General features: G+C 36.9%; 1 protein-coding gene across 10 annotated transcripts in view; it reads right to left on the bottom strand.

Moving 5' to 3' along the window:
* Positions 1-2,086: 2,086 nt before the first annotated feature.
* Positions 2,087-19,190, bottom strand: part of CAPRIN2 (caprin family member 2) — a 44,459-nt gene continuing 27,355 nt past the window's right edge. For 3 of the 10 annotated variants that reach the window (XM_029955036.1, XM_029955040.1, XM_029955045.1), the window contains 8 exons: positions 18,499-18,554; positions 15,530-15,634; positions 13,233-13,379; positions 9,134-9,302; positions 7,579-7,761; positions 6,754-6,854; positions 4,163-4,226; positions 2,087-3,026 (listed from right to left, as the gene is read on the bottom strand). In XM_029955036.1, the coding sequence (XP_029810896.1) occupies positions 2,458-3,026; positions 4,163-4,226; positions 6,754-6,854; positions 7,579-7,761; positions 9,134-9,302; positions 13,233-13,379; positions 15,530-15,634; positions 18,499-18,554 (1,394 nt within the window). In that variant the 3' untranslated portion in view covers positions 2,087-2,457. Of the gene's footprint in view, positions 3,071-4,162; positions 4,227-6,753; positions 6,855-7,578; positions 7,762-9,133; positions 9,303-13,232; positions 13,380-15,529; positions 15,635-18,498; positions 18,555-19,190 lie in introns of all 10 variants that reach the window. The other 7 variants (XM_029955037.1, XM_029955038.1, XM_029955043.1 and 4 more) reach the window with 7 other exon arrangements.

Genomic DNA, 19,190 nt, shown 5'->3' with positions numbered 1-19,190 from the left:
TATCTGGACTTTTACTAGAACTTTCCAGATGAACTGTGTCTTCAAAAAGTTGTATCATTTCAGAATGAAAGATCTTGCCCATTCATTCTCAGATGTCTAACAACTGTTCATTTCTAATTCATTGTCTTTACACTAAGGAAAATAGTATTTCATTTAGAATACTCCCCTAAAACATGACTATCCTCATAAGGGGATACTCTAGTTAATGAATCTCTTTGTCAGACACTTTCAAAAATATTTTTAAAAAGTTGCTCACAATATTGTAAATAACAAAAATGGTCTTGATTGTGTGGAGGAGAAAAGACTAAGTTAAAGACCCTAATATGGCAGAAAACAAAATGGCTAAAAAAAAGCTGACAAAGGCCTTGTTGAACTTGATCCACAACTCTTCTTAAACATCGTTTTCCCCTTAGCCATTTAATAGTATTTCTGCTTTTCCATATATTTTTTGGTTTGTATTCTGGACATAAGAGCCACTAACTAATTTATTTAACTGAAATACTAACATCCCTAACCCACAAAATACCTACCACGAGTTTTAAAAATTCTGTTAATGACATTACATCCTCCAGCTTGACAACATTATACTAACATTGAAGGTAAAAAATATTGAGTACAGGGGCTCCTGGGTGGCTCAGTCAGTTAAGCATCTGACTCTTGATTTCGGCTCAGGTCATGATCTCACAGTTCATGATTCTGAGCCCCACACTGAGTGTGGAACCTACGTGGGATTCTCTCTCTCCCTCTCTCTGCTCCTTCCTTGCTCACACTGTCTCTCTCTTAAATAAATTTTAAAAACTTTTTTTCATATTTATTTATTTTTGAGAGACAGAGACAGAGTGTGAGAGGGAGAAGAGCAAAGAGGAGGGGAGGACACAGAATCTGAAGCAGGCTCCAGGCTCTGAGCTGTAGGCACAGAGTCTGACACAGGACTCAAACTCATGGACCATGAGATCATGACCTGAGCTGAAATCGGATGCTTAACCAAGTAAGCCACCCAGGCACCTCTAAATAAATACATTTTTAAAATATTAATTTTAATAATTTAATGCTCTTATACCATCTCCCTGAGATTACTTAACACCTCAGAGTGACAGGTGTTAAACAGAGAACTTTCAAAACAAGATCAAAACAAGAAATTTCTGCCTTAGCAAGTGACTTGCCTTGGTTGCAGGCTAACAATGCCCTTCTCCAAACCTTCCTATATTCCTGAATAGTGCAATAAAAATGCTTACTTTTAAAAACTATGCTTTATTAATAAAATTATTAGGTCTTATTCACAAGAAACATATATAAGCTTAAATTATAAAGTGTAGGAATAGATGTCTAAAATGGATCCTAAACTCTGCCAGTGCCTGCTATACTAATACTACGTAAGACAATACACACATACACATACACACATAATTCTGTAAGTTTTTAGAATAAAAAAAATCATAGCACCTAACATTTATTAAATGCTTATGTGCCAGGCACTGTGTTAAGTAAGTCTTCTAGATATATTCTTAGTTGAACTTCACATTTGCCCTATGAGTTTGTGGAAATGGTCTATTATGAGAGAGAGAGAGAGAGACTGGGAGGGAGGGAGAGAGGGAGGGATGGAAATATCAATCTATCTTAGAGGTAAAATAACTTGCCCAAGATCAGTGACTAAGCGGCAAAATCAGGACTCAAACACAGCACTGCTTGACCAGAAATCTTTGCTTTCTGATGAATAAACATTCTGCCCACTCAAATTGAGAATCCACTAGAAAGTACAAGATTCACTGATGGCAGACCAGTAATATTAGCTGTGTATCTACTGTTGTATCTTGTATTATTATACAAGTAGTAGGTACTTACAGATAGCTAACTGTAAAACAGCTTCAAGGAGAAATGCTATTCAGCCCATGGGAAGCAGATGAAATCGTTTGATGAATAACACGTGTAACAGCAGAGCAAACTCCAAAAAGATCTATATATAGTCTCTTACTTTAAAATAATAGTATGAACCCATGAATAAACACCCATCCAAAAGTTATCAGTGCGCATAGCAAAAAATTAAATATTTTACCTCTCAACTAAATGTTTAATCAAATAAGAACACTGAAGGCGCATGTAATGTTTTATTGAGGCACAACAAGGCGTTATAACTTGCCTGAACTTGAGGCAGGCAGTTTAGTAAGCTGAACGTTAATACAGTTAAGGATTAAGTGCAAACAATATACATTCACAGCTTGACTAGCGAGGCTACATCACAATTTATAAAGTGCCAGATTAGTGCTAATTGTCATTCAGCTTGAAATTTTTCACCTTGGGGAGGAAAAAAAAAAACAAAAAAAAAAAACAACTAAGGGCCTCCACCTTCCTCTAGGAATGAAAACATTTTCCTAAACCAGTCACAAGGGCAAAGACTACTTCTCCTTTAACCCCACTAATTAGAACACCATTCTTTCACTGTCAAATCTGTACTGACTTTCAATCTTGATAAAGAAGATAGCCTGAAAATGTAGAATATTTCCAACTACTTCCATAAATTGCTCCCCTGTGCAAACGTAACCATATCTGGTCTCCCTGGAAGAGCTGAAGAATCGCATGATTGCTAGCAGTTTCATGGTCTGGAGCACCGTCATTGGCATAGGCAGACACCAAGACCTCTTCATTCTTCATGAGATTGACATACAGCGGCACGTTCACTGCCAGCTTGAGCATGTGAAAAATGAAAACATAAGTGCCATTCACCGGGCAATTAAATCTACCAAGCTGAAGGTCGAAAGTTTCTCCCAAGTTGTTTAGAAGAAGATCAAACACAATAGGTTGGTCTAAAGTTCCAGGGGCGAGATTAGAGGTTCTGGCTGCTGAGAAGGCGACCCGCATCTGCTGCGGCAGGGGGTAGACGTGCACCGGCAGTATGGTGGCCGCTGGGCTGGTCACGGGCACATCCACGGGGGTCATGCTACGGGAGTCTCCTTGTCCAGAGTCACCACTGTTAAACGTTTCGTTGTCTCTTTCTGGGCTGCTCACCTGAGAAGAGTCACTCCACCCTGCTGTTTTATTAGCAACAGTGAGTTTCTCATAATGAAGCAGTTAGCTTTGAACACAATATTTAACATTAGTCGGCTACTGAAATACAGATGAAAATACATTTTATAGTAAATTCTAAAACAAAAACAACAAAGTATAGCTACAGTATACTTTTCTAAAGTTTTCTAGCAATAGGCTTTCACATTTCTATTTCGCCAAAAAGGACCTAGATGATTGTCTAGTGGTCTCATTTTTTTTTTTAAGAAAATGAGGCTACAGGAAATGCTAACTTGCTAGTTAAGATTAGCAAAAACCCAGGTTTGAATACTCCTTTTACTTCCTTATCTCCCTTTTGTAATTCTCACTCAGTTCTTCATTCCTCAGTGATAAATCTACTCAAAGTACCTAGTGTACAAGGACTCAAGAAAACTGAGATTAAATAAGAGAACCAACTTTTAGAACCACTAGCCACTCAAAGATACTCTGTTATGATACAAGCCCCATGATGAATGCTTGTTCATTTCCAAGATCATGTGGTATCATGAAATCTTAATGTTTTAAGTACTATACAAAAACACAGCTTAGATATAAGGCCAAGACAGTGTGAATACTGACTGCTTTCTTAAAAGGAAAAAATTGTTTTCCTGTGATAAAGTTAGTAAATCTTTAGTAATTCTTGATTTTCTCAGTTACACTGAATCTTTTCTACTGAAGGTTCTACTAAATCTTCACATTTTAAAACGTATTATAATATCTTCTGAAATTTCAAGTCATGGTGTCTTAATTGTTGCTTTTTTCTGTCTTTCAACGTAGTGACACGAGAGTATCTGAAAGATGCCCATTATTAACAAGAACCATCATTCTGAATCATCACATGAAACTATTTGAAGTATGCAAGATATATACATATCAAAGGCTGAATTACGCTGTGGTGTCAATCAAACTGAAAAAGCACACACATGCACTTTTAATTTAAATGGACAAGCGATCTCCACAGCCCTTCCAGTAGTCTAGTATCTCCCTCAGGTCTTCAGTACTAAGCTTATGCAAAATGAAAACTTTAAAAGCTAAATAGTGAAAACTATGTACTTTGGGGAGAACTTCACAAAAGATAAAGATCTAGAGGTATGTTCTGTGTAACCCAGTTAATTTTCCTTACCTCTTGAATTTGTCCGAGGACCACCAGATGTTCCTCCTCGCTTGTAACACTGCTGGAAATTATCCTGAAATGAACACATAATATTTAACTATGGCAACAAAAATGCACGATAATAGTTTGTTCCCAGTGTTACTGGCTGGTAAATTCGTAAGATTAAAGTCCTCTTAGCCTTTTTTCTAGCCTCCCCAGCAGCCACAGAGGTTCAGATGTTTGCAAACACCAAGAAAAGCAAAAAGGGCAACAACAGCACACTTGCTTCATTTGTGAATTAACCTGATCAACGAGGTACGCCAATAATTACAAAAAGCCATCCAGGAAACACTATGTAAAAGATACAATGTGAGATAATTGAGGGAAATTCAGAAATATGGCCTGGTCCTCTATCCTATATTTCAAGATAAAAGGAAATAATAAGCAAAGAACATAGACTACTTCAATCTTGCTCTATTTATACATCAAACTGTGAAGACAATTATGAACTATGTCAGGGTTTTGTTTGGTTCTACAGAGAGGTTGATAAAAAATTATATATAATATATAAATATTGTATTTTTGCCTGAAAACATAATTTAATATCTTCAAGAAAAAAATGTTCAGGAGGCAAGATTTCAAACAGACTCCCAGGTATGTTGAAAGTCAGCCTTCATACAACTCATGGAAAGAATAATCAGTGGCATGATTAGATTAACACATCCAATAAAAAATTTAAATAGGACAAGAAGGCACACAATAATTAAGTCTCCTACCCTAAAGTCCTAATCCCCTTCCCAATAGCAACCACTACTATCATGTTTCCTCAGTAAGGAACTTACTTTTACTTTTTTTTTTTTTTAATGTAAGCTCTACACCTAATGTGGGGTTGACCTCATGACCCTGAGGATCAATAGTCACATGTTCTGACTAAGCCAGCCAGGTATCCCAGCAAGAAATTTAAAGCAACACACAAAATTCCAGAATATTGGTTTTAAGAACAACTCCATTACAAGCACCTGGACGGCTCAGTCGGTTGAGCATCCGACTTCAGTTCAGGTCATGATCTCATGGCTCCTGGTTTGAGAGTTTGGCTGCTGTCAGCCTGCCAGTGCAGAGCCCGCTTCAGACCCTCTGTCCTCCTTTCTCTTTGCCCCTCCCCTGCTTACACTCTTTCAAAAAATAAAACATTTTTAAAAATTAGAAAAAAGGAGCTATTCATTACTATCTGGCATTATGGTGCTAAGCCTTTATGTATTTTAATTCAATTAATCCTCAGGCTATCTCACAGAGTAATCCACACAACACTTCAGAGTAAGGTGAGTCTTCATCTAACAGATGAGGAACCAGAGCTCAGAAAGTTTACTCAACATACCCAAGGTCACACAACAAAGTGATGAAATCAGGGATCAAATCCAAGTCATTCAGGTGATTTGGTGTGTTCTTTACCTCCTTTTCAATGCTCTGTATAGACATCTACCTTACCTCACGTAACTAACTGTAAGCCTCTCAAAAACACTTTATATCACCACAGAACTCAGTGGGAAACCATATATATACTGAAAGGCTTGTAAAACTTCAAAACTGAAAATTCTGATGTGTACAGTAATATCCATAGATGACCAATGACAAGCAGGTCTCAAGGTTTGTTAAAGTGAAATGTCTAATCTCTTATCAGTCTTTTATTGTATATAGTAAAGGGAATCTGCTGAGCTATTCAAATAAGCAAAAAAAATTAAATTTATGAAAAAGGCCTTTGCTACACCAGATACCTAGAAAAATTAAACTGAAAACAACATAATAAAGCTGGGGTGCCTAGGTGGCTCAGTTGGATAAGCGCCCAACTCTTGATTTTGGTTCAAGTCATGATCCCAGAATCATGGGCTCAAGCCCCATGTCAGGCTCCATGCTGAGCATGAGCCTGTGTGAGATTCTCTCTCTCCAACTTGTGCACATGCTCTCGCTCTCTCGCTCGCTCTCTCTCTCTCTCAAAAAAACAAAAAACGAAAAGCAAAACAATAAAGTTAAGCTCATAGTGTCTGAAGTTAGGAAGCATGCAGTCTCATCTTCATTCTACTATTCACTTGCTGAGTGACCTTAGATAGTAATTTAACCTGTTTCTGAACCCCAGTTCCTCTCAGAAGGTGGAGAAGTGAATGTGTTAGTGCAAATCACATGATGAAGTCCTTTAGACCTTCTAAGTTTTGTGTAACAGGCAACTGTCATTATCTTCTGTGGGTTACTAGAAGAGCTTCCAAATCAACTCTCCATAGTACTGACAAGTAGTTCCAAAACAAGAGCGCCTTGGGGCTGCTGGGTGCCTCAGTTGGTTAAGCATCAAACTTTGGCTCAGGTCATGATCTCACAATTTGTGGGTTCAAGCCCCAGTTGGGCTCTGTGCTGACAGCTAAGAGCCTGGGGCCTGCTTCAGATGCTGTCTCTTTCTCTTTCTGCCCCTCCCCTGCTCACATTCTGTCTGTCTCTCTCTCACAAAATAAACATTTTTAAAAACAAAAAACAAAGAGTGCCTTACACAAAATACACTATGACTTGGCTATAGTTTAATCACCAGCTTAACAGCAACAACTATACTACTATTCAACTATGACAACTATTCTTACCCTTTGGGAATAAGGTGTTCCAGGATACTCTCTAGCTTGGAACTGTAGCTGGCTATAATTTCCATTGGTAATTGAAGGTGGTCCTCTATAAGTATCAAAACCTAATAAATAAACAACTTAAATAAAATTATGTGCAAAATTATACTAAGCTTTTAAATAGTCTAATTCTATACCACTTTAAAAGTTAAACTGATCCTATAATACCATCATTAGACTTACGCCTTTTTTAAGCAAACTCTACTCATATTGCTTCCATTGGAAAACACATTTATAAAATACTGCTAACTTCAAATAAGCCAAGTGCAGAGATACTACTGCTGTGATGCAGGTGGCTGGTTAAAGCACATGGTTAAGGCCTGTCTAGCAGAATTCTTCTAATACCAAGCAGACACTTGGGACCATATCTAAGACTTAAGAGAGTATCACTCTAATAGTCTCAAAATTTACATTTTTATCTACAGTATCCTCTGATAGAAAAATAACTAGAAAATGGGCACTGATTATGACATATTTTGAACAGTCAAGTCAATTTTTTTAAAAAGTAAGTATTCAAACATGAAAACCCAAATTCATCTCTGGAAAAGCGAGATGCTCAACTTTTTACTTCAGCAAATCACAGGATCAATCTGCTTTTCATACGAAAAGTTCCTCTGTTATACAGGCAACAAGTATATCAGAAATACTGTGTTTTACAGAAATAGGGAATTTTCTACCACAATATGGAGGGCAACTAAAAAAAGGAACAAGGTAAAGTAAAAATAGTTTGAGTTAAGTAAATATATAAACAAAATAATTCAGTATAATTAAATTTTGTTCAGAGCATACCTTTATAACCACCAGGGGACCGATACGAATTGGTTAGTAATCTCCCACCACGAGTACATCCTCTAACAGATCCCCGGCTATTGACAAATGGTTGAGAGGGTCTGGGAAATACATTCGTCTGTGCTGGGTAAAAGGCAAGGCTACCATTGCTTACTTGAATAGTTCCATCAGGATAACTTGCTGCTTAAGGAAACAGTTTTAAGTCCAAGAGTTAAATGGTAACAAAGACTTAATATTCTTTATACTTAAAAGTCACTGTATATCAAAACCTTTAATATAATTTTCTCCCCTTGGAAAAAAAAGGTGCTATATATATATATATGTATGTATGTATATAGAGAGACCCTGGTATCTATACATATATATATTTAGGTAATAGAATATTATTCAACCTTTAAGAAGGTAAGAAATTCTCACACATGCTACAACTCAATGAAGAAGGAAAAAGCCTGTTACTAAAGGACAAATACTGTCTGTTTCCACTTACTCTAGGTAAGTACCAAGAGTAGTCAAATTCATAGAGTAGAATGGTAGTCGCCAGGGGGCTGTAGGAAGAGGCGAGTGGAGAGTTAGGGTTAAACGGGTAGAGTTTCAGTTGGGGAAGATGAAAAAGTCCTTAGAGATGAATGGTGGTGATGGCAGCACAACATTCAGGGTGTCCTTAATGCCACAGAACTCTACACTTAAAAATGGTTAAAATAGTAAATTTTGTTATGTATATTTTGCCACAATTAAAGGAAAAAGGGGCTGAATACTCCATATCAAGGAATAAATGACAATGAATTTTAATTACTACTTCACCTAAGAAGGCATAGGACAAATATCCCTTATGTAAATCATTGGCTATATGTTTTCACTGAGTACAGGTGAAAACAGAATGAGGTCATTGGTGGCTAGGTCCAAGGATTTACATTTAGTACCTCTTGTGAGTAACCAGATCCCCAGAATGTTCATTTGCTCAGCCTTAAGTTTTAGAAAACTCAATGGGGATCTGAAATACCAACACTAAAAATCTACAGGTGTTTATCAAATTAGGAAATAACTACAAAGTTGTCTATTCTTTCATGTATTAGAATAGCACAAAAGAGCAAAACAGTTTCTCATCTCTAAGCAAACAATGGAATAAGTACACTAAGTTATATCTTGGCAATAATCAATGCTTTATTTTAAGAGAAAAAAAGAGAGAAAAGGCCAGATGGCTATCTTCTGTGCTAAAAGATTTAACAGAGTCATTTCAAAACCTTCATACAAACAGCTATATATACAGTGCCCTATCGACTTCTATCACTGTCCATGGTAATCAAAGCAATCAGATTTTAAAATATGAACCCACTTCAAGGTTTAATCGACCATCTAGGTTCTTACTTCTACAAAAGTTAAAGTAAGTGAACTTAACCAAATAGAAGAAAGGCATGTAAGTGTTTCTCAATACTTGAACTTGTGAGGACATAAGGCTACTAGTCACAAAAGAATCCTTAAAATATAGCTACTGAATTGCTTTCCATTCTACTAGCTGTCATCTAAGTCTTCAAAATATCATATGCAAGGATCTTACCAGTCTCCTGAGAAAGGACAGTTTGCTCTACATGCATGGCTGGCAGTGGGCACTGGGGTGGTGTTTGTGTACTTGCTGTAGTAAAACTCTGATTGTAGCCAGGTGAGTAAGGGGATTCTTTCATTTCTTGTTCTTTCCGTGGAGGCAGAGGTGCATTGACGTTAAATACCTTAAAAGACAAAGGGTACACTGAGTCCTTCGTAATGTTACATAGAAAAAGATTAAGATGACATCCAACAAAATCCTGCCACATTCAAAAACTTCTATTTGACAGGCAAAGGACTTGAATGGACATTTCTCCAAAGAAGAGAAATGGCCAATAAGCGCATGAAAAGATGCTCAACATCACAGTCATTAGGGAAATACAAATCAAAACCACAATAATATACCACTTCATACTCATTAGGATGGCTGTCACCAAAAAAAAAAAAAAAAAAAAAAAAAAAAAGAGAGAGAGAGAGAGACAGAGAAAATCTAAGTGTTGGTGAGGATGTGGTGTAATTTGAGCCTTGTGCATTACTGCTAGGAATGTAAAATGCTGCGACCAACCATAGAAAACAGTATGGTTGTTCCTCAGAAAGTTTAACATGGAATTACCATATGATCCAGCAAATCCACTTTAACATATACCCAAAATAACTGAAGCAGAGGCTCAGGAACATCAATGTTCATCGCAGCATTATTCACAATAGGCAAAAGGGGGAAACAATCCAAACGTCCAACAGCTGAATGGATAAACAAAATGTGGTGTATACATCAATATAATATTATTTAGCCATAAAAAAAGAATGAAATTCTGATCCATACTACAATATGAATTAACCTTGAAAATATTTTGCTATGGGAAATACAAATCAAAATCACACTGAAATACCACCTCACGCCAGTCAGAGTGACTAAAATGAACAAATCAAGAGACTATAGATGCTGGTGAGGGTGTGGAGAGACGGGCACCCTCCTACACTGTCGGTGGGAATGTAAACTGATGCAGCCGCTCTGGAAAACAAGTGTGGAGGTTCCTCAAAAAATGAACAATAGAACTCCCTTACAACCTAGCAATAGCACTGCTGGGGATCTACCCAAGGGATACAGAAGTGCTGAGGCATAGGAGCACATGTCCCCCATTGTTCATAACAACACTGTCAACAATAGCCAAATCATGGAAAGAGCAGAAATGTCCATCAACTGATGAATGGATCAAGAAGATGTGGTTTATATATACAATGGAGTACTACATGGCAATGAGAAAGAATGAAATCTGGCCATTCATAGCAAAATGGATGGACCTCAAGGGGGTGTGCTAAGCAAAATAAGTCAGGAGGAGAAAGACAGATACCATAGGTTTTCACTCATAGGTCTAACAGGAAAAACCTAACAGGGGACCATGGGAAGGGGAAGGGGGGAAAGAGTAAGGGAGAGGGAGGGAAGCAAATTATGAGAGACTCTTGAATACTGAAAACTGAGGGTTGAAGAGGGAGAGGGGAAGGGGGTGATGAGGGGAGGGCACTTGTGGGGAAGGGCACTGGGTGTTATATGGACCCAATCTGACAATAAACTGTAAGTAAAAAAAAAAAAGAAGAAGAAGAAGAAAAAGAAAATATTTTGCTAAATGAAATAAATCATACACAAAAGGACAAATATTGTGATTCCACTTATATGAGTACTTAGAACAGGTAATGAGGCAAAAAGTAGAAGATAGGTTACTAGAAGCTAAAGAGAGGGACAAATAAAAAGGTAGTATTTAAGAGTACAGTTTAATGGTTTGGATGATTAAAAAGATTTTGGAAACAGTGGAAATGGTTGTACAACACTGTGGATGTACTGAATGCCACTGAATCATACACTTAAAAATGGTTAAAATGGTAAATTTTATGTCATGTGTATTTTACTATGGCAAAAAAAATTATTTGGTTTCTAACAGATATGAACTCAAATACAAAAATTAATCTTCCTGCTATTATGATATAATAATGATTTCTGACCATGAAAGCTACATAGGGCAAGAGAGCATTTTTTCAAAAATTAAAGATGAATGAAAAAAATCTGCCACCTACTAAATTTCTACCACATAGTAGTCAATGACCTGTCCAGACTCTGGCCATTGTCTATAAAATAGCACTTCCATTACTCTCTAACCCCCTTACCCTGCTCCATTTTTCCCCATGACACAGTGCACTTGATATATATATGTGTGTGTGTGTGTGATATACACATATATGTATATGTAATACATGCATATCATATAAACACATATATAGGAAACATATGCATATATGAAAATATACATATACATATCATATACACATGTATACATACATATATATGTATATATGATATTTATATATTTTTTCTCTATCCCTCCCACCTCCATCATCAAATGTAAGCTTCTTAGCACAAAGACTTGTCTCTTCTTCACTGCCAAAATCCAACCTCAGTGATTAAGAACATTATCTGATTTCAACACTACTTAATTGTTGAATGAATGAATAAGGAACAAATGAGGGCCAATTTGTACTGGATAAGATTTAAACAGGTAGAGAATACAAACTGGCATGAGCAAAAAGGTACTGTGACAAGAACATACGAGGCAAGCACATGGGACAGGCCCAGAAGTTTCTACCAAATATCAAAAGTTACTAACTGTCAAGCAAAGGACTCTGAATTTCATTCTGTAATGAACCACTGTTTGCTTTTTTTTTTTTTTCCTTCTTTTTGGTTTTGAGAGAAAGAGAGAGACAGCTTGAGCAGAGGGTCAGAGAGAGAGGGAGACACAGGATCCAAAGACATGCTCCAGTCTCTGAACTGTCAGCACAGAGCCTGATGCGGGACTCGAACCCATCAACCATGAGATCATGACCAGAGCCGAAGTCGGACGCTTAACCGACTGAGCCACCCAGGAGCCCCCATTGATTGCTTTTAAATAGAAATGAGAAAAAAGTTAATAAAACCAATGTGGCAATACTGTGCAGGAGAAACTGACAGGGTAAGAGGGAACATGATGAAACTAAGCAGTTCTAAGCAGTCAAGCAGGAAGTGTCTGAATTCACCAGCTTATTAACTCCCTGCACTGTCCCTGCTTTCTGTTGTGACTCCACTGGCCTCATCCTACCAGCATCACTCAAAAGTGTCTAGAATGGGGTACTAAGCTTCATCAGATACTTACTGGCTAAGACTTTTTGGTTTTTTTCTAAAGAACTGTTTTATACTATCTTGTTTTAGAGAATAAACATATCAACCTAGTTATATTAAAAAATGTTTTAAGGGGCACCTGAGTGGCTTGGTTGGTTAAGCATTTGACTTCAGCTCAGGTCATGATCTCACAGTTTGTGGGTTCTAGCCCTGCTGAGCTGACAGCACAGAGCCTAGAGCCTGCTTCCAATTCTGTTTCCTTCTCCCTCTGCTCCTCCCCCACTCATGCTCTGTCTCTCAAAAATAAATAAATGTTAAAAAAAAATTTTAATGTTTTAAACTTAAACAATTTGTACAGGAATATATAATTCAGAATACCACACAAATTGGAACAATTATCCAAAAATCAGCATAAGATCAAGATGAAATCAAATTAAAGTTTCAAGAATGACAGAACACCCAAGTATGTGTCCTATATTTCAGGTTACTGATGCTATGGAACTTCACTAGTGTGACATTAGTAATGCTTAGTATTATTAACCTATTCATAAAAAATTGTTTCTCACCCACACATTTTATTTAATTAATATGAATCCTCAGCTTTGCCTGCTACTAATTTTCTGAGTGAGGAAAATGTTCTGAGATAAAATACCCATTCAAAATTCTCAAGGCTTTGTATTTAATACTCTTTCACCACAAACAATATTTCCATTGGACAAAAGCAAGTATCAACCCAATTAAGAGCAATACAGGCTCTCTGCATGGACCCACTGCGCTGGTGAAGTCTGGGAGCCTGAGCTTATAAGCCCGTAATAATAATAAAGCCCTTTGCTTTTGCATGCATGAAAAAAAAAAAAAAGAGCAATACAAAAGGCAAAGTTTTTCACATAATAAGTACCCAATAATGGATGGAAGAGAAACAATGTCTTTTTAACAGGAACAAAGAACTGCAATCACGTTTCATACTCACTGTCTGCATGGCTTGAAAGGGCGCTGTGTTAATGGTTACTGAGCTACTGCTTGCTGGAGGTGACTGGAAGCCCTGCTCAGAGCCCTTTGACATGGGAGGGTTTGAAGAAGCTAGTGAAGATGGTTGCTTGCTTGGGGGAACTGCTGCCTGGGAAGGAGAAATGCAGCATCAGCCAATCACCTGCCATATAACAAGCAGTTAACTTACACTAAACCCCAGACTGGCATAAGTCAGCAAGTTCCATAGGATGACATTTGGACACAGGAATGCAAAAGAATAGCTTTTGCTTACAATTTCAAATCACAACTGCTGAGGATGCACACTAGCATTTGCTTTGCACAGCTTGCTGACTAAGTGAAAGAGTCTTACTATAAATCAGTCTAACAGATGAGGTGCTGAACTTTTTATGAGTACCTAGTCCTTTTCAAACCCTGAAATGATATTTTCCAGCAAAGAATCTAGTATTAGTCCAAACCTATACAGAAGAATTAAGAAAAATCTTGGGTTAGTTGCTTAGTTCATGTTAATTTTTCTTGATTTTAAAATCTTATTCCTGGGTTTCTAAGTCAGATGCCTAAAAAAGAAAAGGAAACCTGATCTAATTTAAATAATCCTTATCTATGGTAATAAGCAAGTCCTTGATATAACAGATTCCAAATCCACAGATAGCAAAAAACCAATTCCAATCAGATTATGAAGCGATCAGACTATAAAGCGATCAGATTATGAAGCAGAGAGCTGTGACTCACTTGGTCAGTCTTTCCTCTTCTTACAATGAGAAACCAAGTAATTTTAATTTAGACCAAATCTGCACCACAAAAACTCATGTGTATCTATATTTTCTTATATTTTATAATGAATACATCCTCTTGTATGATAGTGAACCAAAAATAATAAAATCTAAGAGTTGCTAAATTAACCTAAAAATCATGCTATCTTGTTATATCTATTTCAAGGATTTGCTCAAAGTTAGCAAAAACTATCACTTTAGAATTCAAAGCACAAACATAATATAGTTGACCCTTGAAAAACATAGGTTAGGAGTGCTGACCCCCACCCCATTCAAAAATCCACCTGTAACTCTTGACTCCCCAAAAACTTAACTACTAATAGCCTATAGTGATGGAAAGGAAGCCTTATCAATAATATAAACAGTTGATTAACATATTTTGACAAATATATGTATTACATATTGTGTTCTTATAAGTAACCTAGAGAAAGACAATGTTAAGAAAAGCATAAGGCCGTGTCCATTAATTAATGAATGGATAAAGATGTGATGTGTGTGTGTGTGTGTGTGTGTAATGAAATATTATTCAGCGATAAAAAAGAATGAAAGTTTGCCATTTGTAACAACATAGATAAGCTGAAGTATATAATGCTAAGCAAAATAAGCCAGAGAAAGACAAATACCATACGATTTCATTCACATGTGGAATTTAAGAAACAAAACAAATGAGCAAAGGGAGAAAGAGAGAGAGAGAGAGAGAGAGAGAGAGACAGACAGACAGACAGACAGACCAAGAAACAAGGCTCGTAAGTACAGAAAACCGACTGTTGGTTACCAGAGGGGAGACGGTTTAAATGCATGATGAGGATTTAAGAAGTACATTTATTGTGAGGTAATTTAAACCATGGGGTGATTAAGGAACTGTTGAGTCATGATATTGTACATCTGAAACTAACATTACACTGCATATTAACTAACTGGAATTAAAATTAAAATCTAATTAAAAAAAAGAAAATCATAAGGAAAATAGATGTACAGTACTGTAGTTATCAAAAAAAAAAAAAAACCTAAACCTGTTAAGTGGACCTTCACAGTTCAGGACCATGTTGTTCAAGGGTCAACTGCTGTACTGTCAAAATGCTTTTGACAAAATTAGCCAAAAAGAAAATGTAATTCATTCTCATAGAGGTAGTGCTAATGTTATCACTATAAATTAATACAATCTTCAGTTATATAAGTAGATTTTTCTGCTAAGAATTCCTTCAATATAATATACATAGTGAGAAACTTGAATTAATCCTACCTAGAACTTTACATCTTTTTTGACATCAGCAATTTGGACATATTTATTGTATGTTGATAATGCAATATACTATTAAGTTAATTATATGGTAAAGTCACAGCAAAGTTACCTGTAATTCCAGGACCACAACATCTACAGAAAGCAATACATTAATCTAATATAAATGATTTAAATTCAACTGATCATGCCTATAATGCATAAGGTAAGCTGGTTCTGCTATTGCTTTAGACAGAAAAGAAATTAAGACAATTGGCCTCTTGTTACCTCAGGAGTCTCTGAGGTCATAAACTCTGTTTCAGATCCGGAAGAAGCCTGATCAGTAGTAACCAAGCAAGCATTTGAGCTACAAGTAACTGAAGAAGCAGCAGCCTAGACACAGGAAGATACAAAACATGGTAAAAGGCCCATTTTGTTCACTTTGTATTTCTTGAGACCTAAGCTTCCTCATATGTAACTCTTACCAAGCACTCACTAGTGCCAAATACTATGTTAAACACTTTATATATATATTTACATATTTAATCCTAACAATAACCCTATGAGGTAGATACAACCATCCCCATTTTATTGACAACAAGGCATGAGCAAGGAAAGTTATGTACCCAACATCATACAAAAAGAGAGTTAGTGCTGAGAATCAAACCCAAGCAGTCAGCTAAATTGCCTTTCCAGACCTGGTCACATCTAATCCCATCCTCATTAATCAAGATACTGGGTCCTGGGAACCTGGGGCCAGATTTTCCATCTGACCCTCAACAGCAGCTCACCGGAAGCAGCTCAGGGCACACTGAACACTCTAGGCACAGCTCTGCCAGGGATCACAGTAACTGTGCTTGGGCTCTCTGTGCTCCCAGTGTTTAAAGAGGTAGGCACAAATACAAATAGAAATGATAAGCTCAGGGCGCCTGGGTGGCTCAGTCCAACTTCGGCTCAGGTCATGATCTCATGGCTCATGAGTTCAACCCCCACGTTGGACTCTGTGCTGACAGCTCTGTGCTGTGCTGTGGATTCTGTGTCTCCTTCTCTCCCTGCCCCTCCCCTGTTCACTCTTGGTCTCTCCTTCGAAAATAAACAAACATTAAAATATTTTTTTTAATTTTTTAAATGATAGGCTCTATATAAATCACAAGAGCACCAAAATTCTAACAAAAAGTTGAAGTTAATAACATTTATAAAACAAAAATTGAAAGAAAGCAAGCACAGAGGGAACTAAGACTGTGACAACTATAACTAATAAAAAAAACTAAGTGGCTACAAAAGAATTCTGTGGCACAGAGATATTAGAACATAACAGGGAGAGATCTATAAAAATCTGGTAATCACAAGGTCTAAAGTGTCCATGAATCTACTCCTTTTATCTCAATCTCAGAAGACCAAGTAATAAAATAGGTAAACTGGAAACTAACGAATGGCAACCAAATATCCAGAGCAGTTATGTTTCAGTGACCTGCTGGGGGGGGGGGTGTCACCATAATAAGGCCATTTCTTGGGAAAGAGATGGGGACCAAGTTTTAAAAAGGTCTTAAGAAAAAAATTTTTAATCCTTATGAAATTTTATTTACCCAAATATGTAGGTATAATTTAGATCCGACTAAAATATTAGAACTATTACGATATTGTAAGTGTTTCTAAAACTAGGTCTCTCTTCTGGCCCTCTCTTTAAAATAACAAGACAACTGCCCAAAATAATTGGAACTGGGTATTGTGGGGACATAACTCTCTTCCTGTGGAAAGATTTACAAATCTAAGCTAAGACAACTCAGGGCACTTAATACTTAGGCTTCTGAATTTACATTAAAAGGCTCGCTTAACAACAAAATAAAAACAAATTCTTCACATTACTATTTCTTTAGTAGTTATGGCAATTCTTGCTTCCAAATTACTGCTCTTTAAGCAGACCAGCTGAAAGTAGTTTTAGGTATTGGTGAGTAAACGTGAAGCTGGGGACCAGTAGTTCCCAAACAACGCAGCGCAGATTTACCCAGGAAGCTTATGACGAATATAGAGGACTAGATAGCGCCCCTGGAAATTCTGATCCAGTAAGTCTAAGGTGATGTCTAGAAATTTGTATCTTTAGGGGTGCCTGTGTGGCTCAGTGAGTTCAGCTTCTGACTTCGGCTCAGGTGGTGATCTCCTGATTCATGAGTTCAAGGCCTGCATCAGGCTCTGTGCTGATGGCTCGAAGCCTGGAGCCTGCTTCTATGTCTTCGTCTCTCTCTGCCCCTCCCTCATTTGTGTTGTGTGTGTGTGTGTGTGTGTGTGTGTGTGTCTCTCTCTCTCAAAAATAAATAAACATTTAAAAAAAAATTTTAATATGTATCTTTATTAAAGTGATCAAGTGCTTCTGATACACCTATCCACAGACCTGTCCATGAGAATTACTAAACTAGACCATTAGCTTTTCAAAAAAACTTTAACTTGTCCATTAAAAGCCTCATGTGGAACCCTAACAGGTAGAACAGATAAAACGGAACCCTTAAAGCAGTGAGTGGGGTGAGGAACTCAGCTCAACAAATACATTTTGAAAACTGAGCCATACCTTATCAAACTAAATATAAACCACTGTAAACAAATGGTATTTACTCAGAAGTTTTTGAACAGGAAGGCAACAACTGTTGAGCCATCTGGTCAAAATATTTAACCTGTCAGAGCTGCTACTGTTAAGAAAATCACCATAAGGGAGGGATCCTTAGAATTGTTTTTTAAAGGTAATGACCAGACAACTATCAAACTTTGTACTTTTTTTTTCTTGAACTTACTATTGACAGAAGTGCCGTGTGGCATCAGAGATCTCAGTGATCTTGTCCCTTTATAATTCTAAGGTGTTCTGTGAAAATCAATTCCTCAGAATGTCAACTCTTATGTGTGAAGGAAGACAGGAGATTAGCTAACCATGTGCTAAACAAAATTAGTATCTTTCTTTGGACCCTTGACTATGCTGCTCTACAAGATTCCCAGATGAGGTATCTCCAAATCCTTCAGGTTTGCTCTTTCTTTATTAAATTCTGCCAGCCTTCTCTATTTTAACAGATGTCTTCCCCATGGTCATTAGGGAACCTTTTGAGGACCAGTTGTACTTAATGTAAAAAACTAGATATCATTAGAACACTTCCAATAATTTAGTTAGGTATATTAGAATCAGCAAGTCTGATCCTCCTTACCAAAGCAAGAGTTTCTTCCCTGAATAAAAAAGAAAAAAAAATAGCAAAGAAAGGTTACTTTGGAGAAGTTACCTGTAATGGCTCTTGAAGAAAATCACTTTGACTGGATAGATTTTGTTCTGTAGATGCTGCAGAGAGTGAAATCAATAGTAAACTATTGAGGGAAGAGAAAAGTTTATGCATAGCAACTGGGTGGAAATTAAAGTTTATACTTTACAAAATAAGCAGTCTAGAAAAACTAGGTCTCAAGGCCATCATGAATTTTCAGTTAGAGCTCTAAAGAGTCAGAGAAGATTTGGGAGAATAGGATACTAGTCCCATCTGTGATATTTTAAGGGTAATGGGCAAAAGCAGCATTTCAAAGTTTCCAAAAAAACTTTTACTTTAAAAAAAATAACTAGTAATAGTGATTTGGAAAATAAAATCTAAGCTACCATGAATAGTAATCAACTGATACACTCAAGTTCCAAGTTTCAAAAGAACTCTAAGATGGGTCAGATGTCTTTTCAGGTTTTTTTTCCTTTGGTCATGTACACTAATATACTTTTCAATTATATAGTTTCAGTTTGGTTTCTTCTTGTTAATGTCCATCACATTTGTTAACTCTTTATTCTCCTTATTTCATCCAGGAATTACTACACCCACCTTCTAGTTGGGTGTCTGCTCACTACAGCTCGACTTTGGCTTCAACTACCTTATTCCTCCTCAGAGATAAATGAGTGTAGAGCAAAAAGCCTAACGTTTAAAAGTCAGGCCATGGGGCA

Source organism: Suricata suricatta, chromosome 10, assembly GCF_006229205.1.
Source record: "Suricata suricatta isolate VVHF042 chromosome 10, meerkat_22Aug2017_6uvM2_HiC, whole genome shotgun sequence".
Lineage (NCBI taxonomy): Eukaryota > Metazoa > Chordata > Mammalia > Carnivora > Herpestidae > Suricata > Suricata suricatta.
The sequence above is the reverse complement of the archived record's forward strand: the minus strand, read 5'-3'. Positions and strand labels throughout refer to the sequence as shown.